At 43.6% G+C, this 13,884-nt stretch overlaps 1 protein-coding gene across 2 annotated transcripts in view; it reads right to left on the bottom strand.

The window, feature by feature from the left end:
* Positions 1–13,884, bottom strand: part of LOC118390299 (roundabout homolog 1-like) — a 222,119-nt gene that overhangs the window by 190,339 nt on the left and 17,896 nt on the right. For both annotated transcript variants that reach the window (XM_035780734.2, XM_035780736.2), the window contains exon 2: positions 12,632–12,759. In XM_035780734.2, the coding sequence (XP_035636627.1) occupies positions 12,632–12,734 (103 nt within the window). In that variant the 5' untranslated portion in view covers positions 12,735–12,759. The remainder of the gene's footprint in view (positions 1–12,631; positions 12,760–13,884) is intronic.

The raw sequence follows: 13,884 nt of genomic DNA, 5'->3' as shown, positions 1-13,884 counted from the left end.
AGCGACGAACTGCCTTTGCTGTCTCTGCATGGCCGGCTCCCCTCTCTCCACTGGGATTATCTGCCTCTTACCCTATTACGGGGCTGAGTCACTGGCTTACTAGTGCTCTTCTATGCCGTCCCTAGGAGGGGTGCGTTACTTGAGTAGGTTGAGTCACAGATGTGATCTTCCTGTCCGGTTTTGTGCCCCCTCGGGCTTGTGCGGTGGAGGAGATCTTAGTGGGCTATACTCAGCCTTGCCTCAAGGTAGTAAGTTGGTGGTGGGAGGCTTGTGCTTTGGCAAAGTGGGTGGGGTTATATCCTGCATGGTTTGCCCTGTCCAAGGGTATCGTCAGAAGGGGCCACAGTGTCCACCGACCCACCCCTGTCTCAGTCTCCAGTATCTATGCTGCAATAGTCTATGTGCCTGGGGGCTAGGGTCAGTCTGTTATATCTGGTGTAATTATCCTGCCTTATCTCGTGTCCTGTGTGAAATTAAATATGCTCCCTCTAATTCTCTCTCTCTCCCTCCTCTCCCGGGGGACCTGAGCCCTGGGATCATGCCTCAGGACTACCTGGCCTGATGACTCCTGGCTGTCCCCAGCCCACCTGTTTATGCTGCTGTTCCAGTTCAAACTGTTCTGCCTGCGGCTAGGGAACCCTGATCTGTTCACCAGATGTGCTACTTTGTCCCAGACCTGCTGTTTTTGACTCTCTCTCTCTACCGCACATGCTGTCTCGACCTCTGAATGCTCGGTTATGAAAAGCCAACTGACATTTACTCCTGAGGTACTGACCTGTTGCACCCTCTACAACCACTGTGGTTTGACCCTGCTGGTCAACTATGAACGTTTGAACATCTTGAAGAACAATCTAACCTTAAATGGCCATGTACTTTCATAATCTCCACCCGGCTCAGCCAGAAGAGGACTGGCAAACCCTCAGAAACCTGGTTCCTCTCTAGGTTTCTTCCTAGATTCCTGCCTTTCTAGGGAGTTTTTCCTAGCCACCGTGCATCTACATCTGCATTATTACTGTTAGGGGTTTTAGGCTGGGTTTCTGTATAGCACTTTGTGACATCAGCTGATATAAAAGGGCTTTACAAATGCATTTGATTGATTGATTGATTGATTGATTGATCCATCTCTTATGTCCTCTGGAAATAAAGTTTCCTATTGTGTGTAACTCTCTGTGACTTAGCTATATTCCTCTGACTGGGAAAGGTGTCAGTGAGTCACAGACCAGCCCAACTGGAGAGTCGCTGGCTTTCACTACTACTATCAGCATTTAGTTTGCATTATTTTGGACAGCTGTGTATACGGCTGCATTCACAGCCTTATACTTCAATAGGTGAATAACCATACCTATATTGTAGCCTATATTCATTAACAAAATGGCCTAGCTGTTGGGCACTGTAATGGTTTTCCTCCTCTTCGCCCGAAGAGGAGAGGCGAGAAGGATCGGAGGACCAATATGTGGCATGGTAAGTGTCCATGGTTGTTTATTTAAACACATAAACTGAACACTCCATACAAAAACAATAAACGTAACGTGAATAACCGAAACCGAAAACAGTACCGTGTGGTGAAAAGCACAGACACGGAAACAACCACCCACAAAACAACAGTGAAACCCAGGCTACCTAAGTATGATTCTCAATCAGAGACAACTAACGACACCTGACTCTGATTGAGAACCATACTTGGCCGAACACAGAAAAACAACCTAGACACACAAAACATAGAATGCCCACCCAACTCACGTCCTGACCCACTAAAACAATTAACACAATAACTAGGGTCAGAACATGACAGGCACTGTCAATAAGCTACAAATGATGTGTCAAACTGTCACTTCAAAAGCACTCAATCAATGTTGTTTCCACTTCATTTCAACAACAAAACATCTATGTGATGACGTTGAATGAATGTGGAAAACTGATTGGATTTGCAAAAAGTAATCAACTCTTTTTCACCCAAATCCAATGACATGGTGAAATATTTTGTTGATATCATGTTGAATTTGCGTTAGTTGACAACTCAACCAAATGTAAATTAATCAAAACTAGATGTTGAATTGATGTCTGTGCCCAGTGGGTACCCAGCAGGTGGTTCTAAAACACACAGCAAGCCTTGTCCATGTGTAAAACTACACATACGTAAAACTACACACACACACGTCTCTCCGCATCTCTCCAGATGAATGTCTTGGTGTGTTAAGTTGATGTGTGCTCATTAACAGCACTAACCGTTAGCACTCGCAGTGAGCAGACGAGACCATCAATCACACTTAAACATGACGGCAGCCGCCCGCAGGCCTGCTTGTCACCGTGCCAATGCACAGTCCCACTGCATCCCACTACGCCGGTAAACACCAAAAACAACAGCAAGGCACCGCACATCAAGGCAGCCATTAGCTTTCAACAACACAAACCAGGAAAAGTTACCCACTTTCAAAAGAACAGTTCTATGTCATGCAAAATGACTTTCGGAAATGTATCCGTCTGACTGTGTTTTTAGATTTTCAATAGTGATATGAAAAGCATTTCCTCAGTCTGTCAGAACAAACCGTAGGCTACAATGCAACATCTCTGTCAACCTTTCCTGCATCGCTGCCACTTCGGCCTGAAGTCCCTCTGTCCACTAAGAGAAGACCAGGGACACTGTTTCAGGTGGCCACCCACCCATGATGTTGCTCACTTAGACCTCACCTCAGCATGCTAGCACAGACAACCAGACACCTGGTGCTGGAACGCATATTGATTTAGTGTTAATCCAAGGAGATTGGAATCAATTTGGAACTGCAATCTCATATACATAGAGTATCTGGTGATAAGGGCAGGGTATCGATCGTCTCAAAGAGATGGGAGAGATGTCCTTGAGCCTGACTGGGATTAGGAGGCATTCAATGAGAGACAGGTAGTTTCCCCTCTGAGCTCTTTCCATACAACCATAAATCTGCTCTCAAAATGGCCAACTTCACACATTCTTTTCCTCTTACTTTTGTTTTATGGGGAAGGCATAGATAGAAGGCAAGATATAATAGAAGATACCACAGTCTTATGTATAAATGAAAAGAGAAACAATGACTTCCTGACAGACAAACACAGCATTCATCACACCCAGCCACCATCATTCATAATGTACTGCATTTATAGCACACAGCCGATCTCAGACTGCATTGGCAAAGAATACTACTTTCTCCTCATTCTTGCTCGCTCTTCAAATCCTCTCAGCTGTCCTCCGCACCTCATCTTCTCCTCATCAGTGTTTTTTCCCGAGCCTCCCATGTCCAAATAATAAAATATACAAATACAGTACCAGTCAAAAGTTTAGACACACCTACTCATTCATGGGTTTTTCTTTATTTTTATTATTTTATACACTGTAGAATAATAGCGAAGACTAAAACTAAAACTATTAAATAACACATGGAATCATGTAGCAACCAAAAAAGTGTTAAACAAGTCAACATATATTTTATATTTGAGATTCTTCAAAGTAGCCACCCTTTGCCTTGAAGACAGCTTTGCACACACTTCTCAACCAGCTTCACCTGGAATGCTTTTCCAACAGTCTTGAAGGAGTTCCCACATATGCTGAGCACTTCTTGGCGGTGTGTTGGGTCATTGTCCTGTTGAAAAACAAATGATAGTCCCACTAAGCTAAAAACCAGATGGGAGGGTGCATAGCTGCAGGATGCTGTGGTAGCCATGCTGGTTAAGTGTGCCTTGAATTCTAAATAAATCACAGACAGTGTCACCAGCAAAGCACACCCACACCATCACACCTCCTCCTCCATGCTTCACAGTGGGAACCACACATAAAGAGATAATTCATTCACCTACTCTGCATCTAACAAAGACACAGAGGTTGGAACCAAAATTCTTAAATTTGGACTCATCAGACCGAAGGATAGATTTCCACCAGTCTAATGTCCTTTGCTTGTGTTTCTTGGCCTAGGCAAGTCTCTTCTTCGAATTGGTGTGCTTTAGTAGTGGTTTCTTTGCAGAAATTCGACCACGAAACCTTGATTCACATAATATTCTCTGAACAGTTGATGTTGAGATGTGTCTGTTACTTGAACTCTGTGAAGCATTTATTTGGGCTGCAATTTCTGAGGCTGGTAACTCTAATGAACTTATCCTCTGCAGCAGAGGTTACTCTGGGTCTTCCATTCCTGTGGCGATCCTCATGAGAGCCAGTTTCATCATGATGCTTGATGGTTTTTGCGACTGCACTTGAAGAAACGTTCAAAGTTATTGACATTTTCCGGAATGACTGATTTTCATGTCTTACAAAGTAATGATGGACAGTCGTTTCTATTTGCTTACTTGAACTGTTCTTGCCATAATATGGACTTGGTATTTTATCAAATAGGGCTATCTTCTGTATACCACCCCTACCTTGTCACAACACAACAGATTGGCTTAAACGCATTAAGAAGGAAAGAAATTCAGCACATTAACTTTTAACAAGGCACATCTGTTATTGAAATGCATTCATGTTGACTACCTCATGAAGCTGGTTGAGAGAATGCCAAGAGTGTGCAAAACTGTCATCAAGTTAAAGGGTGGCTACTTTGAAGAATCAGACCTACAAAATATATTTTGATTTGTTGAACACTTTTTTGGACATTTGTTTTAAAATGGCAAAATGTTATCTCCGCCACATGACAAAATCTGTATAATTGCAGGAAAATAACTTTAAAACAGCAAAAGTTCACAGCGACAATTATTTTTGGTTTGCAACCGCACCGTTGGCACGCCCCCGCCACACCCCCGCCACACCCACCACCCATTTTGATCCAGTAAAAAACATGCTCATTATCTCTTCCTATGATTGCACTCTCTCTCAACCAGCTCCTATCTCCTAGACAGAGTGATATCTTGTCAGCCTCTTCCTTCTGTTCCGTTGACTGTCACTACCCTTTCCACCATAGCCTCATTATCGTTACGCTCCATCCTCTTATTCTCATCTCGTCTCACAGTCATCCCATCCGAAGAAGCTGCAAGATATTAACTTCCCTCTCCCCCGCCTCTCTCTCTTTGGGGTCAGTTGCAGGACTCTATTTGCTGGATGGGACTGTATCTCATTGAGAGATTGCCAGTGCATACAGGGTGGGAGCGAGCAGTGAGACAGAGGAAGAGAGCCAGGGTCTGTTGCTTTGTATACTGTTGCATTACTCTCCTCACATATCCATAGGGTCTACCACTGCCTTTAAGAGAACTGTTTGGACTTAAGGAGGAAAAACCCTCTGTCCTTTCGTTAGCCCTTTACACTGGTACCCGTATACAGGTTGAAAATGGCAGATTTGGGCACTAATAAGTGCCTAAATTGGAACATAGTGGCTGTACAGTAACATGCTATGCATGACATCAGGGCTCTGCATTTCCCAGGACTGTATGGGTTTGACTGACAGCCGTTGTGAACTCGAGCACCGCACATGATAAGAAATTGCCCCCATCCCTCCCGCTAATTCGGCAACTTTTTGACATTTTTTTGTTCTCTGAGTGAGGGAAATGCTATAAATTAAGATGACTCAAGGTATTTTCAAAGATGTTGAGGATTTTTAGAAATCATAAATATAATACAGTCTTGTGTCAGGTGAACTGCTGTCACCTTTGGTCAAAGACTTTTCCCAGTATCTCTAAATTGTACCCTTTCAGTCGCTGCATATATGCTTTTCATATTTCTTCTGTAAGAAACTTTTACATTTAGCCTCATCCATGTAGGCCAATTCCCACAAGTGTAAAGGGCGAACTCTATTGCGAAATTCACAAGATTGTGTGGTCAACTTCATTCACAGCAATACAATAGAGGCAGAATAAAATAGATGAAAAGATACTTTCAGAAATGTTATTGTGCACGTCTAGTGTTGTGTCCATCAATCACTATGTGCTCATCTTGCTTAGTGTACAATATGCTCCTTGCTATGCAAGTATACACCTCTCTAAGCAAGGACTAGGATTGTGACAGTCATTCTCTGTCTTGGGCAAAAGAGCACAAACAGCACCAAGTTAAAGAGGGAGAAAGCGAGTGAAAACAAGGTTGAACAAATAATGAGAAAGCAGTCTTTAGGCTCTGTCCATTTGATTTGATTGCTCTAACAGGATTCAACTCATTTGATTTTTGCTGTCTGTCTGCAACGACAGGCAGGATCAAACCAATGGACAGACCGAACCCTCCAACAAGTGGAGGGAGGAATCTTTCTGATAAATTGGTGCAACATTACAGACAGACACAGCGTGGAGGAGCCATGCTGTGTGAGGCCAGAGGCTGGCTATTGATTTTACTCTTATCATTTCAGCGCCTCAGAGAGAGAGGGTGATGGGACAGAGGGAGCCAACTCCCTGCAAGACCAATAGAAAGCCAGGAGCCATGACTGATGGTAAATCAATGCAGAACAGCCTAGCATCACCCTAAGATAGTACTGGAATAGTGGTGTGTGACAGAGGGTGATGGGAGACATTGTGGGTGGAATTACAGCACAGACACAGGTAGGGACGGGACACAGTAAACCAATGGCATTACATTTACTGGACTGGATTTGCACGTTATGTGTGTTGAAGGTTTTATGTTGTGCTGTTTGTCTCTAGGCTATGTTCAGATATACAGCAGTGTGTTTATATATTTGTGAGTGGCAGTGGGTGTGTGATTTTCCTTGTAAGTGTGCATGTGTATGTTTGAGGGCAGAGGCTGCTGGTTTCGGGGAATGACATGTCACTTACAGGAAGACGAATGGCCTGACATGCTGTGCTGGCTAAATCGGTGCCTTTGATAAGCCACAAAGGTGCCCCGCCACCTGCCCACAAATCCATGGAGATCGAAAAAGTGAGCCGTGCGGGCTGATTCATGTGGACAATCAATGCGCTGGACCTGTCCCGACCCCTCCTTCATTCGCCCTCAGCCCCCCTGCTCAGACAACTTCACAGAGTGGACCTGTCAGAGGTTTAAACATCCAGAATACATTTAACAACACCAACACACCCATGATAGACATGTATCTGGAGGTAGCTGGTGCCCCGAATGGATGTGTGAAAATGGTGGAATACAATGTTCTGAACAAATATGTTGGGATTGGCCCAGAAATAACAGCTAAAACACAGGTAACTGGTTGGAGGTTAAAAACAATTAACTAACAATGTTTTATTTGCTGATCTAAATCAAGTATGGGGAGGGCGAGGGAGAGGGCGAGGGCGAGGGAGGGAGAGGGAGAGGGAGAGGGAGAGGGAGAGGGAGAGGGAGAGGGAGAGGGAGAGAGAGGGAGAGGGAGAGATCAGTGAGGTAATGACCTTTCAGTATCCTTGAGACCAGGGTATACAGATACACACACCCCTGTCACACTGTCAGACACTGATCCCTCTCTGTGTACCTTTCCCTGTGTGCTGCCCTGTCTGTCACAGCAACTCCAACAACAGACAGCTGCACAGGAGACCACCCGCGGGCCACATACAGATCATACACACCTAATACTAGATAATAGCCATGATTATCTATAATTCTATCTGCATATTATGACTGCAACTCAAGGTAATGATATACTGTATCTATTCAGGTTTCAGTTCACATCAGCTCAGATGCCACAGACAGAAGCAGATATCTGTGAATGACTAATGACTTGAGTCAGCAGGTGTCAAAACATAATTTAATGCATCACTGAGACATTTTCCAGCAACACAAACATGCCTGAAATGAATCAAAATGGACACTGTGCTGTAATAATGATAAAGCCTGAGGAAATGCACCACAGGTCATACATAGCAAACATCTCTCATGCACGCACGCATACAGTGGTGTATAGTACTAGAGTAAAAATACTTTAAAGTACTAGTTTTGGGGTGTATCTGTACTTTACTTTATGTTTGACTACTTTTACTTCACTACATTTCAGAATTAAATAATAAATAACTTATAACTTCTAAGAGAACATCCCTGGTCATCCTTACTGCCTCTAGTATGGTGGACTCGCATGATTCGTTTGTAAATGATGTCTGTCTTGGAGTGTGCCCCTGGCTTTCCATACTTATAAAAACAAAAATTGTTGTTGTTTTTTTATATGGAATTTGAAATTATGTATACTTTTACTTTGGATACTTAAGTATATTTTAGCAATTACATTTACTTTTTATCCTTAAGTATATTTAAAACCAAATACTTTTAGATTTTTACTATAGTTTTAAATGGGTGACTTTCACTTTTACTTGAGTCATTTTCTATTAAGGTATCTTTACTTTTACTCAAGTACGACAATTGTTTACTTTTCACACCACTGCACACACTTAGCTCCCACTCAAACGCCAATCAATTCCAATATTAGCAATCAATCTGCCAGGAGGGGGGTGCCACTTCAGTAAGTTTGGTTTGGACAGATTGCCATGGCAACAGAGCAGAGAGGGTTGGAGAGGGCATATGAAGGAGAGGAACATAGCATGGAGGTGAGGAGAGCAGGAAGTAGACCAAACTATATTTGGCAGGACCTAAGCATGCATTTGAAAAAAATATGGAAAAACTACATTTATCTAACTGAAGTGTCCTTGAGGATGTTGTTGTTGTAGTGAAGGTGGGCTTCTTGGGTGAAATTGAATGGAATTATGCAGCAGATTATGGCAAAGCCCCCCTCTCCAAAACAAGGCACACACTTTCAATGAAGTGAAATGACGTTAAACCAACGTGGAACAGACGTTAAATTGATGTCTGTGCCCAGTGGCTATGGAGTACACTTATTTAAAATCGGACAGGCACTCTGCCAGCTCTCCTCGTGTCTGAAGAGCCTCTCCACAACAATAGGAGAATAGAGAACAGCTGGGAGTTTATCTCAAGGACCCTTCTTCAATGATACAGTGGCACAGTACTGTCGCGAAACCATATCAGTGGTGTAACAGTTAATGATAGCCCTCAACATTCTCTCTCTTTCTCTCTCTAACAGTTGGTGTTGTTGTGGTGAAGGTTGTTCTTCTCTGAGGTTAGCGCTGTCTTCCTCTCATCATGGCTCTCTAAATAGACTAACGAGCACTACTAATTAGCTAACCACACATCGTGTCACCAGTCTTCTCCCTTCCACTCCCACGCGCGGCAGAGAGAAATATTCCTCCATCTGCAAAGGACTGAGCCTCCTCTTTAATCAGTAGAATGAGCTAAAATAGTATGGCTCTCAAACCAAAGTAAGACTAGAGTGTCACCAATGCAGCTCTGTTCTTCTTTTAAGAGTCAGGTCAAGTGGTACATTGCAATCAAAGTCTTATCGGGGGAGCAGCGGCTTATCTTTTAGTGTCACATTGTATTGGGAGGTTGCATCTAGCACCCAAATCACTTTAAAGCCATTTGACTTCATAATGATTGCAGCCAGGAAGGAAACAACATCATTTTACAGCTTGATTAATTCTAGGGAATTCTTGTGAGAGTGGATACGTGAAAGCTCAGGCTGGGATTTCTCAGCCCTATATACAACTTCATGTCCTTGGGACACAAGGTTATCTAGAAACAAGCTCACCTTGAGGCAGAAGCAAACATGGTGTCTAGATTACCAAGAGCCAGTGAGGAGAGGAAAAAAGGTCTCACCAATGGGACATAAGCAATCAGCATTTTATATCCACAGGGTTAACAAACTAAACATTATCACTGATATAATTAATATATAGATCTGTGGAATGGATTCATTTTCCTGTGTAATAGGTAATAAAGTATGCATACTTGAATCTCCTATTACTAACAAGAGATGAACACATCTTCTGTAAAATAACATGATAACAATCCCAATTGCTAGATCAGTGTATATACTGTTGTAACGACTCTCCTCTTCTTCTGACGAGGAGTAAGAGATGTCGGACCAATGTGCAGAGTGGTAAGTGTCCATTTTAATATATAAAACTGAACACTACAAAAATACAAAATAACTATGTGAATGAACAAACTAAAATCAAAACAGTCCAGTATGGTACAAACACAGACACAGGAAACAATCACCCACAACTCAAAAGTGAAACCAGGCTACCGAAGTATGGTTCTCAATCAGGGACAACTGCCTCTGATTGAGAACCTTACCAAGCCAAACACAGAAATCCCAAATCATAGAAAAAGGAACATAGACAACCCACCCAACTCACGCCCTGACCACACTAAAACAAAGACATACGTAACAAAAGAACTAAGGTCAGAACGTGACAACTGTATACTCAATCAACTTTTACAGGAATGTGATGTATTATCAGAGTGAGAAAGAGAGTGAGTGAGACAGAGAGAAAAAAAAGAGAGAGTGTGTGCCTGCGTGTGTGCGTATGCGCGCGCGTGCGTGTGTGTGTTGTGACTAAAATGAGAAAGTGCTATGACTAATAGATTCTCTCACCATCCGGCAGCCATGTTGTTAAAGAGCACCATGGGTAACCCTTAGATTACCAACTCCCACCAACGCCAGACTGCTTGCACAACTAATTAAACATGGCAACGCTAACGAGCTGGCCTTTGATTACACTTCCTAATTGGGCTCCTCACCACCAGCCCCCAGTGCTGTACCATCATCACAATACACAGTCACACTACCCACCAAGAATTACAGTCAGGGAAACAAATCCTCTGTATTAACTTAACAAATTCAGACATAACCTCAGGTTTTATAACCAACAGTGCAGTAAATTAGTATTCAGGTAGTCTACACCCCAACACTCAAGGACTTATGTACTATTTTCTCATATTTAAGCCAGAACAATTTAAATACACTTGACATCTGCATCTAGAGTGCATCTAGAGTGTACCTGAAGAAACCTTTATTTTTCCGGAATTTCCATTAGGATGGCAGGCTGCCCTCATAACTCTAGCCTTCCCTTCAATCATACTCCTGTCTCTGCAAAGGAGAACACAAGCAAATATTCCATCCACACAATCACGAGGACACCAGCCAAGAGACGCACAAATAAATCAGCACATACTCCTCCACGAAGCAATGAAAAACACAGTTTGCAAGCAAATGCTCTATACATGTCAAGCCCCTTTTAACTTCCCACTGATTTGAAATTGCTTTTCCCTGGATGCCCACAATGCAGTGGACATTAGCAGTTTCCTGTGGTAGGTTACCAGCATGGAAAAGTTCAAGTTACCAGCATGGACAACCACCCAGTGCCAAGGGCAATCAGTGAACAGTGTTCATTCTTCTGTCCCTCTGAGCCCAACTACTAGTATGTTGTTAGTGCTATTTCTTTCCTAAATGCACTAGCTTGGGGATCATTCACCTTAGGGTCAGCTCCTATAAAAATGGACTTGGCGTCTGAAGGCAAATGTGGTTCCAATCTTTTGGACCCTTAAGTGTTTACTTGTACATCTCCAGGACAACTTACCAAAAAAAGCCAGTCATGTGAATCACCCCTCTATTCCTCAGGGTGATTGATTGTGAACACACCCGGCATCCAATGGTCAGTGTGAATGCCTCAGTGACGTCTCTCTCCCTCAGTGACAGACAGACTGTCATGACCGCTGAGGGTGAACCTGATCTCTCTGCTCTGATCTCTAATCCACAGCACAGCAGGCTCAAGTCATCACTGTGAGATGGTGAACAGCTCTCAATTACTAATGAACACTGTCCTTTGCATTAGCCTCTCACCCTTCAAACATCTGCAAGACAGCCTGCTAGGCTCTTAGACAATCCCTGGAGGACCCCGTGTAAGCTGGGTCTTACTCCAACCGGTTTTCAACCACTGCAATTGCATCATCCTCATCCTTTAATTGCTTTGATATCCAACTAATCTACATGGTCTAAGTGATGCAATACAGTCATTTGAACATTGTCTAAGAAATGTTGTTTAACCATACAATCTCATTGTCATTGACAGAGCTTGCTCTACTAATTAAGGGGGAGTAGAGACAAATCCAGCCAACACACACAGAAACACAGACACAGACACAGGCGCGCACACGCACGCGCGCACGCACACACACACACACACACACACACACACACACACACACACACACACACACACACACACACACACACACACACACACACACACACACACACACACACACACACACACACACACACACACACACACACACACACACACACACACACACACACACACACACAGTCCTGCAGGATTTGAGTCATAGAGCCCTGTTGTTAGCCCAGCATGGATTGAGCCCCTGGCAGAGGAAGAGCTAATTAAACACACCACAGTGGAAAATAAATGGAATATAGCTACCACTTCTTTATTTCAAACTGGACCACATGGGGACCAGATGAAACCTTTTCTTCCTGTCTTCCCCTCCCTGGTTCTCTGATGGATAGAGTCATTACCTGAGTCCTAACAGTGTGTGTAATGTGAGCCCTATGAGTGATGATCCTCTGCCCACTCCTCAACCACACAGAGACAGATGAAACCTACAGTGATAAGAGTGGGAGGACAGGTAGAAAGGATGGAACATCTAATGCCAGACCTCAAACAATGACCAATGAGATCTCACACTCCCAAATAGATACTCACTTTCTAAGCTTAAAGCTACGAAAGACCCATGACTGATAATAAGACTACCAAGATAAGCAAGTATACAGAAGCACTTTGCAGTAACAGGTGCTAGTCTCTATCTGCAGCAGGTAAGGTCAATTACATGACCAATGGCAAATAGTAGATTGAGGAGGAGTGTTGTGTTGGGATTGCTTACCTGGAACGAGGGCTCCTTCCTGCAGCTCTGAATGGGCGATACTGAGCAGCATGGCGAGAAGGAGAGCCGTAACAACTGACCACATGACCCACATGGTTCTCATTGGCCCAGCATCCCCTTTAGTGATCCTACACAGAGACACAGACGTGAGGGTCAAACAGCAAATACAGAAAGATTGATAGAATCTAGATAAATACATCCCACTGTGCACAGACATCAGTTCAACGTCTACTTTTTATTTACATTTGGTCTAGTTTTTAACTCATGTGAATTCGACATTAAAAAAAATATAGTAATCACCATGTCATTGGATTTAGGTTAACATTTGGGTGAAGAAAATAGGAAATCCCCAGAAGTTGATAACTTTATGCAAATCCAATCAGTTTCCCATGTTGATTCTACGTCATTAAATACACTGCTCAAAAAAATAAAGGTAACACTTAAACAACACAATGTAACTCCAAGTCAATCACACTTCTGTGAAATCAAACTGTCCACTTAGGAAGCAACACTGATTGACAATAAATTTCACATGCTGTTGTGCAAAATGGAATAGACAACAGGTGGTAATTATAGGCAATTAGCAAGACACCTCCAATAAAGGAGTGGTTCTGCAGGTGGTGACCACAGACCACTTCTCAGTTCCTATGCTTCCTGGCTGATGTTTTGGTCACTTTTGAATGCCGGCGGTGCTTTCACTCTAGTGGTAGCATGAGACGGAGTCTACAACCCACACAAGTGGCTCAGGTAGTGCAGCTCATCCAGGATGGCACATCAATGAGGGCTGTGGCAAGAAGGTTTGCTGTGTCTGTCAGTGTAGTGTCCAGAGCATGGAGGCGCTACCAGGAGAAAGGCCAGTACATCAGGAGACATGGAGGAGGCCATAAGAGGGCAACAACCCAGCAGCAGGACCTCTACCTCTGCCTTTGTGCAAGGAGGAGCACAGCCAGAGCCCTGCAAAATGACCTCCAGCAGGCCACAAATGTGCATGTGTCTGCTCAAACGGTCAGAAACAGACTCCATGAGGGTGGTATGAGGGCCCAACGTCCACAGGTGGGGGTTGCGCTTACAGCCCAACACCGTGCAGGACGTTTGGCATTTGCCAGAGAACACCAAGATTGGCAAATTCGCCACTGGCGCCCTGTGCTCTTCACAGATGAAAGCAGGTTCACACTGAGCACATGTGACAGACGTGACAGTCTGGAGACGCCGTGGAGAACGTTCTGCTGCCTGCAACATCCTCCAGCATGACC

Source organism: Oncorhynchus keta, chromosome 11 (genome assembly GCF_023373465.1).
Source record: "Oncorhynchus keta strain PuntledgeMale-10-30-2019 chromosome 11, Oket_V2, whole genome shotgun sequence".
Classification (NCBI taxonomy): domain Eukaryota; kingdom Metazoa; phylum Chordata; class Actinopteri; order Salmoniformes; family Salmonidae; genus Oncorhynchus; species Oncorhynchus keta.
This window is presented reverse-complemented; position numbering and strand designations above follow the sequence as displayed.